This window comes from Saccopteryx leptura, chromosome 2 (assembly GCF_036850995.1).
Source record: "Saccopteryx leptura isolate mSacLep1 chromosome 2, mSacLep1_pri_phased_curated, whole genome shotgun sequence".
Classification (NCBI taxonomy): Eukaryota; Metazoa; Chordata; class Mammalia; order Chiroptera; family Emballonuridae; genus Saccopteryx; species Saccopteryx leptura.
In genome coordinates, this window is record NC_089504.1 from 141,843,969 (window position 1) to 141,858,418 (window position 14,450).

Consider the following 14,450-nt stretch of genomic DNA (forward strand, 5'->3'; position numbering starts at 1 on the left):
GGAACAACAGGTTCAGCTGAAAGTGGATCCAGACCATATGAACCATCAACTGAGGGACGAGCGACAACTGGATCATTTACTGGAGCATCAGGAATAACAGGAACATCAGCACCAAGACCAGGGACAACTGGAACATCTGATATTGAGTTCAGGACAACTGGACCCTCATCTGTAGCATCAGGGACCACATCTTCATCCACTTCTGTGTCCGGGAACCCTGTAGTAACCTCTGGAGGGTCAGGAACTACTGGTTCAGAAGCTGGATTGCCAGGAACAACGGGTTCAGCTGAAAGTGGATCCAGACCATATGAACCATCAACTGAGGGACGAGGGACAACTGGACCATTTACTGGAGCATCAGGAATAACAGGAACATCAGCACCAAGACCAGGGACAACTGGACCATCTGATATTAAGTTCAGGACAACTGGTCCCTCATCTGTAGCCACAGGGACAACACGTACATCAGCTGAATTGTCAGGAGCCCCTGTAGTGACCTCTGGAGAATCAGGGACTACTGGTTCAGTAACTGGATTGCCAGGAACAACGGGTTCAGCTGAAAGTGGATCCAGACCATATGAACCATCAACTGAGGGACGAGCGACAACTGGACCATTTACTGGAGCACCTGGAATAACAGGAACATCAGCGCCAAGACCAGGGACAACTGGACCATCTGATATTGAGTTCAGGACAAGTGGACCCTCACCTGTAGCATCAGGGACAACACCTTCATCCGCTGAACTGGCAGGGGCTACGTCCATAAAAACTGAAGGATCAGGGACAACTGGTTCAGAACCTGGATTGCCAGGAACAACCGGATCAGTTGAAAGGGAATCTAAACCATATGAACCATCAACTGAGAGATCAGTGGCAACTGGGTCATTTACTGGAATGTCAGGAATAACGGAAACATTGTCACAGAGACCAGGGACAACAGGTCCATCTGATATTGTGTTCAGGACAACTGGACCCTCATCTGTGGCATCAGGGACAACACTTTCATCTGCTGAAGCGTCTGTGACCCCTGTAGTAACATCTGGAGTATCGGGGACTACTGGTTCAGAACCTGGATTGCCAGGAACAACCAGATCAGTTGAAAGGGAATCTAGACCATATGAACCATCAACTGAGGGACAAGGGACAACTGGACCATTTACTGGAGCATCAGGAATAACAGGAACATCAGCCCCAACACCAGGGACAACTGGACGATCTGATATTGAGTTCAGGACAACTGGATCCCCATCTGTAGCGTCAGGGACAACATCTTCATCTACTTCGGTGTCAAGGAACCCTGTAGTAACCTCTGGAGAATCAGGGACTACTGGTTCAGAAACTGGATTGCCAGGAACAACGGGTTCAGCTGAAAGTGGATCCAGAGCATATGAACCATCAACTGAGGGACGAGGGACAACCGTACCATCTGATATTAAGTTCAGGACAACTGGTCCCTCATCTGTAGCTTCAGGGACAACACGTACATCAGCTGAATTGTCAGGAGCCCCTGTAGTGACCTCTGGAGAATCAGGGACTACTGGTTCAGAGGCTGGATTGCCAGGAACAACCAGATCAATTGAAAGGGGATCCAGACCATATGAACCATCAACTGAGGGACGAGGGACAACTGCACCATTTACTGGAGCATCAGGAATAACGGGAGCTTCAGTACAAAGACCAGGGACAACAGGACCATCTGATATTGAGTTCAGGACAAGTGAACCCTCATCTGTAGCATCAGGGACAACACCTTCATCTGCTGAAGTGGCAGGGGCTACTTCTGTAATACCTCTAGGATCAGGGACAACTGGTTCACCAGTTGGTTTTTCAGAATCAACTCATGGAGTATCTGCAGTTTATGAATTATCTACTGAAACTCCAGGTCTCACTGATACATTCAGTTCAGAGAGAACTGAATCATTAACTGGAATATCTGGTACAACGGAAACATCAGTGGAAGGATCAGAGACCACTGGAACATCAAGTGGCAGATCAAGCACAACTGGATTTTCACCTTTGATTATCACTAAAGCAGAAAGAACGGGTAAGGTTGAAAGTGGAATTACCACACCTGGAGGCAATTTATGTTGATTAAAAGTAGTCCTATTGGTATTATCAATATTAGTTTGGCTTCATTTTCTAATTCTAAGCTGTCTCTATAAATTTATCATAAGTAGACTATTTACAACTCAGATTGTTGAAAAAATAGGAAATTGAAGAAATTTTATTTTAAATTTAAATTCAATATTTTTTAAATTTTATATTTTTCTCCCTATTCTTTTTTTTTTTTTTTTTTAACCTGGTACATATATAGGGTCTGTAGGAACTACCACAGGCACAAACAGAGAAATTCCAGCTGAAACTGGAGCCTCTGGGACCCCTTCTGCTGGAATTGAATCAGGCAAGTCTCACCTGGTTGATTAGCACAAGTGTAGTTGTGCCCCACGTTATGATGATGAGTTTAAGTTAATTACTAAGGACTGAGTTTTTAGAGAAATGAGTAGAATATGTTCTATGTGTTTGTTAAAATTTAAAGTTGACATTTACTTAAATAAACATGTTTATTATTTTTAATATAATAAATCCTATATAAAGATAATAATCACTTATCCCTTCAATCAGGCACAACCAAAGAACCATATGGAGAAACTACCGAAGAAGGCAAGAGCACAACCAGATTGAGCACCCCTGGTAAATCAGAAGTGTGGGAAGGGAAGCTATTGGGTCAGGTTGTAACTCAATGTAAGGTTTTCTGACAAATCTAATAATGGTTATCAGTGTATTATAAATGTAAAAATCAGAAAATTAGATCCAAATCATCTAGTATTTATTTTTTTTTTTTTTTTTTTTTTTTTTTTGTTTTGTTTTGTTTTCATTTTTTCTGAAGCTGGAAACAGGGAGAGACAGTCAGACAGACTCCCGCATGCGCCCGACCGGGATCCACCCGGCACGCCCACCATGGGGCGGCGCTCTGCCCACCAGGGGGCGATGCTCTGCCCATCCTGGGCGTCGCCATATTGCGACCAGAGCCACTCTAGCGCCTGGGGCAGAGGCCGAGGAGCCATCCCCAGCGCCCGGGCCATCTTTGCTCCAATGGAGCCTTGGCTGCGGGAGGGGAAGAGAGAGACAGAGAGGAAAGCGCGGCGGAGGGGTGGAGAAGCAAATGGGCGCTTCTCCTGTGTGCCCTGGCCGGGAATCGAACCCGGGTCCTCCGCACGCTAGGCCGACGCTCTACCGCTGAGCCAACCGGCCAGGGCCATCTAGTATTTATTAACTTATATTTTGTTAGGTACTTTCACACCAGTACTGAAACTATATAACACTAGAACTCCAAGTAGTTATATGAATAATGTTCAGGTAGTATCCCCCCAAAATGAAAATATTGCTCATGACTTTCCACTTCTAGTCTCAGGTGCCGGAGGAAGCGCCTCTGGCTCAACAATTGCATCAGGAGTTTTCACTACTGGTAAGGAACTAGGGGATGTTGGATGTATTTTTTGACTTGTTTCATGCTTATTGGTTATATAAAAATGGTAAAATAATAACACAGATTAAATAATTACATTGTTCTTAAATATTTTATTTCATTTAATTACTTGAGTAAGTATTATTATCTCATTTTAATCATGAGGAACTTAAAAAAACATTACCTATGTTGGTTTAGGTTCTACAGCAATTAAATAGTGGAGCCCACATTTTTATCCATTGTTTATTGACTCCAGAGACTGTGTTCTTCACTACAGTGTCATCCTCTAATATACCTGATCTTTAATGACTCATTAATAAAAAGGTTGCTTTTGATATGTACAAAACTTAAATTTTTCCTATTTCTAATTATTATAACTGCAGTGGAAGGTAATAAAAAGAGGTTTAACAATTTATGTTCAAGACAAACAGTGGCATTTATTGTGAAACAGCAAGATTTGGTGCAATTATTTGATAAAACTATAATTCTGTTGCTTTATAAATAAAAATATTTATCACTTTCTTTCTCTTTACAACTATTTCAACCTGACATGAAATTTACAAATACTTACAGGGCAATTTTTTTTTCATAACAATGCATGGGATAAATTATTTATTCAAGGCTATATCTTATTATTTAAGTTTCTGGACTAGTAATGTATCATAGCACTTTAGAAAGAAATTATTTCTCAATTTGCAGGTTATCTAATAGAACCTAAACTTCAGTGACTAATTTGTCCATTATCTAAGAAACAGATTGCTTCAAATTTTTTTCCGGCCAACATTTCTGCTACATCTATTCTAACTGCTATTAAAAACTCTAGTTATGTACATTTCTTTTACAAGCTAGCCACCAGCAAATAATTAATTTATGAATTTGATTCTGACTGTATTTATGATTATTCTTTTATGTTATGTATTGAACACCATGATCCTTTTATAAATTAATGCCATCACTAATATGATATGTGACTATTGGGGTACATTATGTATTTTATCTTCTTTGAGATATTTTTTTTTACAGTTTTCCAAGTTTAAGATTTTAGTTTTTAATTTAATGGAACCAAACAAGAGTTACTGTGTGTAAATACTTTGCTTGTGAAAAAGGGAGTGGTTTTGTTTTCAGTTTGATAAGTCGTAACTCATAAATGAATCCCTACAGGAGTACTTTACACTTTCTCTCCCAAGAGATCTCTCATCCAGACTTGAATGTTTTAGTTAAACCTCTATGGAAATAACATACTTTTTTTTTTTTTTAATAAAAAATCTGTATATGTAATGGCAGTTGAAGCACTGAATTGAATTTTTAAAGTAAAATTCAAGAAGTATACTTTTTAATTGAAACATGAATTTACTTTTTCCTTTGTTAGGCTTAAACAACATAATTCCACCAGAACTCATTGTAGGTAAGTTGAAAATAAAATGACAAAAATATATTTCTCCACAGTGTAATTTGAAATAATATTTTTATCTTTTCCATTTGAACACTGAATAATAACTAAGGAACTGTAATATTCTTTCTAAATTATAATTCAATACAAATTAATCTTTATGAGTTGAGATAAATAAAAGTATACACTTATGTATATGTGTTCTTAATTTTAGTGCCATCAAAAGAGCCTAAAATAACAGGTGAGAAAATATAAGATTATACATGTACACTTAAGAAATTATGTTACAGTAATTAGAATATAAAATATTATTAGTAGAAGTTATAATTTATCAGATTAATAAAACATGAACTTCAAATTAGTTTTTGGTAGCACGGGGCTTTTGTTTTTTCTATTCTTATGCCTTCTTAAATCATAACAAGGGTGTATTAAATTCCTCACATATGAAATTTTACATTGCTTCTGTACAGACATACAAAATCAAATAAATAAAAATAATTACAGAAATATCCCCCCATTAAAAAAGAAAGTGCTATATTTCTCAGCATATTAGTTTTGTCACACATCATTTTTATAAAAATTTTTAGCTTTTATTGCGTCTGATGTCTCTTTTGAAGTTTAACAATTTTAAAAGAGAAACACAAAAAAGTTTGTTCTAAGGAACATTTCATTTTTTCTTAATTGTTCCCCTTCTGCATTCTTTTAGCATTTATATTCAAATACGAGCTTCATGAAAACAAATATTTATGTCTTATTTTGTTTACTGATATAAAACCCCTTCCTGGTCCTTATGAGATGAGGTGTTTGATTTCAACACTTGTCCACCTGATTCACTAGATTCTCTTGCATGGGGACCATTCAACATGCGTCACTCAGTGCTTAACCTAAACGGGAGAACTAGGAGATCTGTTAAAACAGGTATTTCCAACACGGACTGAGTTGAAATGATTAGAAAACCATTCCTATGGACATGATGGAAATGAAGTTTTTGTAAGCTTGCTGTGATAAAATAATACAAAATACCTCTTTCCAGCCTCTCAAACACCCACAGCTCCCTCTTCTGTTTTCTCCCTCAGAGGCCACAACTTCCACAGAAGGTGCTCACACCACTAGAGATGGATTCAGAACAGGTGAGGAGAAGCAGCCTTGCCATCTGTTACTACTAATTGTGATGCTTATAGGAGAGCCAAGAAAGAGATTCTGAAGTACAGTTCATACTTCCTTTACTAATACTGCATATTGGGCCAACTAATCCTTTTTAAGTTTTGAACTTTCATCCTGCAAAGCTGTTAATCACAGACTTCAGAATTATAGCTGTAATCCCTGAACATGGCATGAATGTCCTAAGAATTCTGAGTAACTTCTCCTGAGGAGAGCCATGGCTTCTCACCTCATCAGGAATTAGTGAAAGAGTTCTTTGGTAAAGCATAGATACACCTAGAGTCCTCCTTGAGACAGACCTTCAGGAGACATGTTGAATATCTCAGGCCCTTTGTGTTTAGGGACCACTGGGGTAGCCCCTGGCACAACTGTTGCCCCTGGAAATTCCAACACTGATGAGTCAACAGGTTGGCATAGAATCTTCCACTGCCCTCTTGTAAGTTAGTAGTTACCTCTGGTATAGTCCATTGCAAGGGAACCGCTGTATTATTTTCCACGGTCCTGAAATATTCTCCAATTACCTCTGTCCACATTCTCAGCCTCAGAAGCCACCACTTCCCTTGGAGAAAGTGAAACAACCAGGGTTGGCACAGGCAAAGGTGAGCACTCTAAGCCAATACTTGTGCTTCATAGTAATGTCGTAAAGCAGTCTTCTGAAAATATATCTACTCTATTTAAATATAAGATCTACCGGAAAGTTCTGTTTGTTTCTATCACAACAAGTTTCAACACGTAAGCACATGTTTATGTGGCGCATGTGTGCATCTCTATTTTTATCACTTAGTTATACATACTGACGTAGCAAATTAACTAAAACAAAGTTGATTCACATTAGTCTTATGTGTGAAGCCATAGTGTACCCATGGCTACTGATAAAGTTCATTTACGCCACTGTAATTTTTACGAATTTCAACAAGGAAGAAATGCTATAGAAGCATGTCTGTCGCATCCACCATATTCCTGGACTTAGCACCCTCCGACGATCACTTGTTTTTGTCCTTACAAAATTTTTTGAAGGGCAAAAAATTTAAAAATAAAGAAGATATTAAACGAGCACTGGTTCAATTTTTCTCATCAAAACATAAAACATTTTTCAAAAATGGGACATACAAATATCCTTCACGCTGGCAAGAAATCATTAATAATAATGACAATTATATAATTTAATAAAGTTTATTGACGGTAAGAAAAATTTGTATTTTGTTTTATTCCAAAAATGGACAGAACTTTCCAGTAGACCTTATATATTCTATCAAGCAAATTTGTATAAAATAGAAGATATACCAGTTGTTACATAGCCTACTTATTGCCTAGGTTTACAGGAGTCTTTACTAGACCATCATGAAGTCAAACTAATGACTGGTAAATACTATAGTAATGTTGGGAGAAATTTATATCTTTCCTCCAAAGTAAGAGACATGATAGTTGAGAACTGAGAAAAAGAGTTATAGAAAAAAATTTACAAGGGGCACAATGAATGGCTTTTTTAAGCTGAAAGTGAAAGGGTTGCCTTGCTGGTGGCTCAGTGGATAGAGTTTCGGCGCAGCATATGGACGTCCTGGGTTTGATTCCTGGTCAGGGCACACAGAAGAAGTGACCATCTGCTTCTCTACCCTTCCCTCTCCCCTTTCTCTCCCTTTTCTCCTCCCACAGCCAGTGGCTTGATTGGTTAGAGCATGGCCCTGGGTACTGAGGATAGCTTGGATGGTCCTAGTGCAATAGCCTTGGGCACTAAAACTATCTCGGCACTAGAGCATCAGCCCCAGACGGGGTTGCCAGGTGGATCCTGGTTGGGGTGCATGCGGGAGTCTGCCTCACTATCTCCCCTCCTCTCATCTAAAAAAGAAAAGGCAAAGGGTTATTATTTGCTGTTACAGGAGGACTTTATATTCTTGTTTAAACCACTTGGTGGACAAGCAATTTATGTAGTGACTACTAACCCTTTCTTGTTAAAGGTACTACTGGTACTATCTCTGGAAAAACTCAGGAACCTGGAAGTTATGTCACAGGGAAGTCAGAAAACTCACACAAAATCTGGTCAGGGGCACTTTAGGTGATATATCCTGAAAAGGGAGATTATGCCTTGCATTACCACAACCTAGTCTATTATCCTTCTATAACTTCCAAAGAGGACATGGGACCACATAAGCAGAACTTTTAGAAGCTGGATGTTTTAGTATGAGACTTGGGGGATTTTATTGAATCCCCGTGTGTGTGCCTAGAGTGAACACATGAGTGGCAATGAGGGCTGAGAAAATGAACCTTCATTTCTTCTGGGAACACAGTAAGCCGGAGTCCCATACTTGGGTCAGCCTAAAAATCCCATGCACTCACATGTTCCCCTCATTAGTTCCTAATGCCCAGCTTGCAGAGCCTCCGGATGGCAGGGATGGGACTCCCCTGAGGGCCAGCCCCGCCTGATAAGGCCCCGATCCTTATATACAGTTTCGCGTTTCATCATAGCACTTACTAATGTCCGTCTCATTGACTTATTTATCATGTTTGTTGCTTACTGCTTGACTCGAGCTGCTAAAATGTAGCCACATTGGGGCAGGGACCTATGAATATTCTGCTCATCCCAAGGCCAAAAGCAAAATTACACAGAAGGCTTGCTTAATAAGTATCAATGGAATCATGAAATATGTATTTTTTTTTCTTGAAGCTTCACTCCGTTTGTGTTCATAGGTAGCACCACGCTTTCCCCTGGAGCCAGCAGCAGTTCGCAGAAAAGCACACCAGGTAGGCTCACTAAATAAATTCGCTGTTGGCGAGTATTTGAGTAAGAGTTCTGTTTTCCACATCAGAATATAAAATGGCCTCAATTAATTGATGAGTAACAGTTAGAAAGGTGAACCCATCATCTCCCTTTTCCTCCATTAGGTGCCGCTGTCACCCCAGGGAGCCCGGGGTCTGAAAGTGAAACAGGTGAGGATGACCCAGGCTTCCTTCCACATTCAGTGGGATCTGTGGAAAAGGAACTCCAGTGGAAACAGTGATCCCTAGCTGGAGAGGACACCATGGAAAGTCAATGATGACTCATGTTTTTTAAAACGGAGGCCCTAAAGTGGCCTTTAGTCGTCAAGGCCACATAGCATAGGTACCTCAGTTTGAAGGGGGAGCTAATGCTGTGTTGACACTTTCATCTTTTTCTTTTTTTGGGAATGACAGGGGAATTCTCTGGAACAACCATTACACCTGGGAGTTTCCACACAGGTAAGGGAACAGGAAGAAATCTGCATATTTAAACTCATAATATAGTTAGGATTTTTGTTCTGAACATATGTGAATATAATTATTTCCCAGTATCCACACCTTCAGTCCTCACCATTCCCCATGTCCTTCCCTCAGAGGCCACAACACTGACAGAAGGCGGTGGAGCTCCTGGGACAGGATCCAGACTCGGTAAGGACGTATGCCTCACAGTTGTGGTTTGGCATGAATTATGACTCAGAGGCTCGTCCACTTTGGGGTGTGCTTTATGTAGACTAATTTGAATTTTCTTTCAGCATTTTCTTAGCTTTAACATGTATGGAAATCTTTCAACTCGATTCTAGATTCACAGCTACACTTTATTTTATTTTATTTGTTGACTGTAGAGCGAATAGAGAGCAGGGTGTGGAACAGAAAACATCAACTCCTAGTATGTAGTTCACAGCTAAACTTTCTAAAGAACTGCTTAGAATGAAATCAATAGGAGAAGTTACCACTGTGGTGGCATACCAATCACTAAGATGTCAGGAGGAACTGAGAAATATATCTAAGAAGAAGAGAAAGTAATGTGAACTTTTAAACAGGCTTATCCTAAACAAATGTTTTCTTGCTCAAAAGAACAATAATAATTTTTAATATTTTCTTTGGCACATTCAAATAGTTTTATCGGTTTTCCTCCCACAGTAGGCAGCACGGTGGTACCACAAGGCCAACCTACTGGGAGTGTGACAGGTAAGTCAGAGACAACGTCACATTTTTTCTATCTCAAAATGAATGGAATGTCTTGAGATGGTGTCCTATGCTGGGAATATTATTGTTGTTGCTTTGTTAATGATATGGGTCCTAGAAACCACTTAGATTTTCATTTCATCTTAAATAGTAAAAGGGTCCTTTGGTGTAACAAAGATACACCTAGAGCCCTTGTAGAATCAGGCATTCAAGAGGTAAATGCATGCCACCTTGAAGCTCTCAGACCCTGTGTGTTTCAGGCACCACTGGGGCAGCCCCTGGTACAACCATTGCATCTGGGAGTTCCAACACAGGCGAGTCAGTTGATTAACACAGAATGTTTCACAATCCTGCAAATTAGATGTCACCTCTGGGATTATTCATTGCAGGGGTACCATCTTATATTCTCCACGAGCTTTAAATATTCTCCAGTTATCTTTTTCACCTCTCTCCCTCAGGGGCCATGACATTCCTAGGGGAAAGTGGCCCAACTGGAGTTGGAATAGACACAGGGGAGCGCTGCTAAGTTAACACCTGCACTTCATTATAACTTAAAACAGCCTTCAGAAAATATTCTACACTATTTATATGTTACATTGGAAAATTTCAGATTAAAAAGAAAAACAAGTCTATCCTCCCATTGCTTCCTTATTGCCTGAGTTACAGGATTCTTCACTAGACCATTATGAAGTCAAATGAATGATAGATAAATAGGAATGGTAGAAAATGGATAGAGAAATTTCCTATCTCCCCCTAAAGAAAGAGACATGGTAGTTGAGAACTCAGTTAAGTTATTGTAGAAAGACATGTACATGGGGCTCGTAGGGAAGGCTTCTAGGCTCTAAAAGTCGCAGGGGTATAGCTTGCTGCTCCATAGAGATGGATTTAAATCATGCGGTGAACAGCAGTGGAAATAAGGACACTGCCTCTTTCTTGTTGTAGGTACTACTGGTATAGTCCCTGGGGACACCCTGGAGCCTGGCCGTTACAGCACAGGTATGTCTAAAAATACAGGAGAAACAATGACACTGGCATCTTGGATGATGTATTCAGTCAATGTCTGCGTTCTCACCAGTTAGTCTTCACTGCTTCCTGTCTGTTCTCTATCAGAGGCCACACCTTCCATGGGAGGACGTGGGACCACCCACGCCAGACTTCCCGACGGTGAGTGTTTTTAGGCTGAGGCTTTAGATTTTTTAAAATCAAATCCCTGTTTGTGTGGCTTCAGTGGAAACATGAGTGGGAAGGCGAACTTAGGAAATGAGCTTGCATTTCCTCTGGGAATGCAGCATGCCAGAATTAAAAAGCAGAGTCAGTCTGGAATGTCAGAGGTTCAAGCTTGCCAAGCCAGTCGTTGGGAGGCAGGGGTGAGTTTTACCTGCAGGCCAGACCCTGCCTGCCGAGGCCCACGTTCTCCTCTCTTCGATGGCTGCCATTTCCCCGTAGTCCTCACTAACAGCTATCATTTTGACTTAATTATCATCTTTATTGTTCACGGCTGGTCTCCAGCTAATAGAATGTAAGTCGCATTAGGGGAGATATCTTGAAATATTCTGCTCACTGACACACTCAAAGGCCAAAAACACTATTGTGCCAAACACCTGCCTAATAAATATTTATGGAGTCATAAACTGTGTATTTATTTTGAAGCTTTATTCTACTTGTGATAATAGGTAGCACCATGCTTTCCCCAGGAACCAGCAGCAGTTCACAGAAAACCATGCCAGGTAGGATACACTAAATAAACTCACCGTATCAGAGCATTAGAGTAAAAGAGTTCTCCTTTGAACATCAGAATATCAAAATACCTCAAGGAATTTGCGAATAACATTTAGAAAAGTGAATCCATCATCTGCCTTTTTCCTCCTTTAGATGCCACTGTCACACCAGGGAGCCTGAGGACCGGGAAGGAAATGGGTGAGGGTGACACAGGCTTCCTGGCACATTCAGTGGGATCTGTGGAAAAGGAACTCCAGTGGAAACAGTGATCCCTAGGTGGAGAAGGACCCTGTGGAAAGTCAATGAAAACTCATATTTTTTTCTTTCCAGAAACGTGGCCCTAGGAAATGGCTGTTAGTCATCAAGGCCACATAGTTACTTCAGTTTGAAGGGGGAGCTAGTGCTGTGTTGACACCTTCATCTTTCTCTTTTTTAGGAGCTACAGAGGAATTCTCTAGAACAACCACTACACCTGGGAGTTCCCACACAGGTAGGTGAACAGGAAGAAATATGCATTTTTAAACTCATAGTTTAGTTAGTATTCTTGTTCTGATTAAAGATGAACATAATTATTTCCCTAATATCCCAAATCCTCAGTCCTCACCATTCCCTATTTTCTTCCTTCAGAGGCCACAACACTGACAGAAGGCAGCGGCACTCCTGGGACTGGATCCAGGACTGGTGAGAAGGAGTTCCTGCAGTGTGGGGTTCACCATTAATAATGACTCATCACAGGCTCGACAGCTAGGAGCTGTGCTTTCCTGCAGGATGGTTTGCATTTGCTGCCAGGTTTTTTTTTAGATTTAACATGTTTTGGAAAAGCTCTCAATACTGGCTTCTGGCCTTTCATCTGTAACATTCTGAAGAGGGGCTGGTGGTGAAATGAGAATGAGAGGTTGACCTGTGATGACATACACATCACTCTGATGTTGGGGAGAGGGGAGCTGAGAAACATTTTGTGTCCGGGAAAAAGGCAAAGCAATATGAAGTCTTAAACAGGCATATCTCATGCAAAGGCATTCATGCTCAGAAGGACAAAAAATTGTGTTCAGTATTTTCTTGGAGCATTCACTTCTTTTCTTGGTTTTCCTCCCGCAGAAACCACCGCAGTACCACGAGACCAAGCCACTGGGAGTGCGACAGGTGGACCTGGGGGAAAGCCAGCTTTATCAACCTTTGAATGAATGGGATTTCTGGGAGGGTTCCTCATGCTGAGACTATTGTTGATTTTTTTGCTTTCTTAATGGTATGGGTTACGGAAGAGGCCTAAATTCTCCAGTCATCATGTGGTATTGGAAGGGACCTTTGATGTAACAATAATGTACCTAGACTCCTCCCTGAGGCAGGCCTTCAGGAGGCAAACAGGAGTCACACTGAAGATCTCAGACCCTTCTTGTTTCAGGCACCACTGGTGTAGCCCCTGGCACAGCTGCTGGCCCTGGCACATCCAACACAGGAGAGTTAACAGGTTGACATAGATTTTCTTCTTGTGCTTTCTAAAATTAGATGACTTCAGTGTTGCTATTTTTTTTTAGCAGTACCACCATATCTTTACCATCATCCTTAAATATTGTCCAATCAGCTCTTTTCCACATTCTCTCCCTCAGAGGCCACAACCTTCCTAGAAGAAAGTGGAATAACCCAAGCTGGGATAAACACAGGTGAGTGCTCTAAGCTAATAACTGTACTTCATAAAATTCTTAAATCTTCTGAAAGTATATTTACACTACTTATGTAGGTTATATTGAGCAAGTTCAGATGAAAAAGAAAAGGGGAGCAGGCCAATTCTTATATTGACTGCTTATTGCCCAATATCTCAAGGGCATTTGTTAGACCCTTATGAAGTCAGACAAATGACAGATGAATTCTAATGTAGAGAGAAATTTTTAACTCCCCTGCAATAAAGAGATGCAATTGTTGCCTGACCAGGCAGTGGCACAGTGGATAGAGCATTGGACTGGGATGCAGAGGACCCAGGTTCGAGACCCCGAGGTCGCCAGCTTGAGCGCGGGCTCATCTGGTTTGAGCAGAGCTCACCAGCTTGGACCCAAGGTCGCTGGCTTAAGCAAGGGGTTACTCGGTCTGCTGAAGGTCCATGGTCAAGGCACATATGAGAAAGCAATCAATGAACAACTAAGGTGCATGATTGATGCTTCTCATCGCTCTCCGTTCCTGTCTGTCTGTCCCTATCTATCCCTCTCTCTGACTCTCTCCCTGTCTTTGTAAAAAAAAAAAAGATGCAATTGTTGAGAATTCAGTACAATTCTTTTAGAAAGAAATGTGACACAGGGCACATATGGATGATTTCTTGGCACTAAAACTCACAGGGATATAGTTTGCTGCTATTTGGGGACTTTAGGTTTCTATTTCAATCACAGAATACATACAAAATCAAGTTAGGAACCGTGGCCCCTTTCTTGTTGTAGGTACCACAGGCATAATCTCTGGAAGAACTGTGCAACCTGGAAGTTACATCACAGGTATATCTGAAAATACATGTAAAAATTGGGCTTTGGCGTCTTGGATGATACATTCTGACAATAGCACAGTGTGTACTTTCCCACCACCTAGTCTTCACTCCTCTTTTCTCTTTCGGGGGCACCCATGCAGAAGTTTTAGAAGCTAAACTTTTTAGCCTGCAGTTTTGGGGTTTTTATGAACTCCCTGTTTGTGTGGCTAGGATGAACACAAGAGTGGCAAGGTGGGCTGAGGAAATGGATATGCATTTCCTGAGGGATCATGGCATTCCAGAGTAGCAAACAAAGCTGGGTCATC

The 14,450-nt window shown here is 40.8% G+C and overlaps 1 protein-coding gene across 1 annotated transcript in view; it reads left to right on the forward strand.

Moving 5' to 3' along the window:
• Positions 1–894: 894 nt before the first annotated feature.
• LOC136391576 (mucin-19-like) overlaps positions 895–14,450 on the forward strand; it is a 107,051-nt gene continuing 93,495 nt past the window's right edge. The window contains exons 1-20 of the mRNA XM_066363327.1: positions 895–2,044; positions 2,324–2,401; positions 2,623–2,691; positions 3,407–3,466; positions 4,836–4,871; positions 5,933–5,986; positions 6,557–6,616; positions 8,703–8,756; positions 9,186–9,230; positions 9,366–9,419; positions 9,912–9,959; positions 10,899–10,952; positions 11,067–11,120; positions 11,630–11,683; positions 12,112–12,165; positions 12,303–12,356; positions 12,774–12,818; positions 13,078–13,143; positions 13,283–13,336; positions 14,102–14,155. Coding sequence (XP_066219424.1) covers positions 895–2,044; positions 2,324–2,401; positions 2,623–2,691; positions 3,407–3,466; positions 4,836–4,871; positions 5,933–5,986; positions 6,557–6,616; positions 8,703–8,756; positions 9,186–9,230; positions 9,366–9,419; positions 9,912–9,959; positions 10,899–10,952; positions 11,067–11,120; positions 11,630–11,683; positions 12,112–12,165; positions 12,303–12,356; positions 12,774–12,818; positions 13,078–13,143; positions 13,283–13,336; positions 14,102–14,155 — 2,197 coding nt within the window. The remainder of the gene's footprint in view (positions 2,045–2,323; positions 2,402–2,622; positions 2,692–3,406; positions 3,467–4,835; positions 4,872–5,932; positions 5,987–6,556; positions 6,617–8,702; positions 8,757–9,185; positions 9,231–9,365; positions 9,420–9,911; positions 9,960–10,898; positions 10,953–11,066; positions 11,121–11,629; positions 11,684–12,111; positions 12,166–12,302; positions 12,357–12,773; positions 12,819–13,077; positions 13,144–13,282; positions 13,337–14,101; positions 14,156–14,450) is intronic.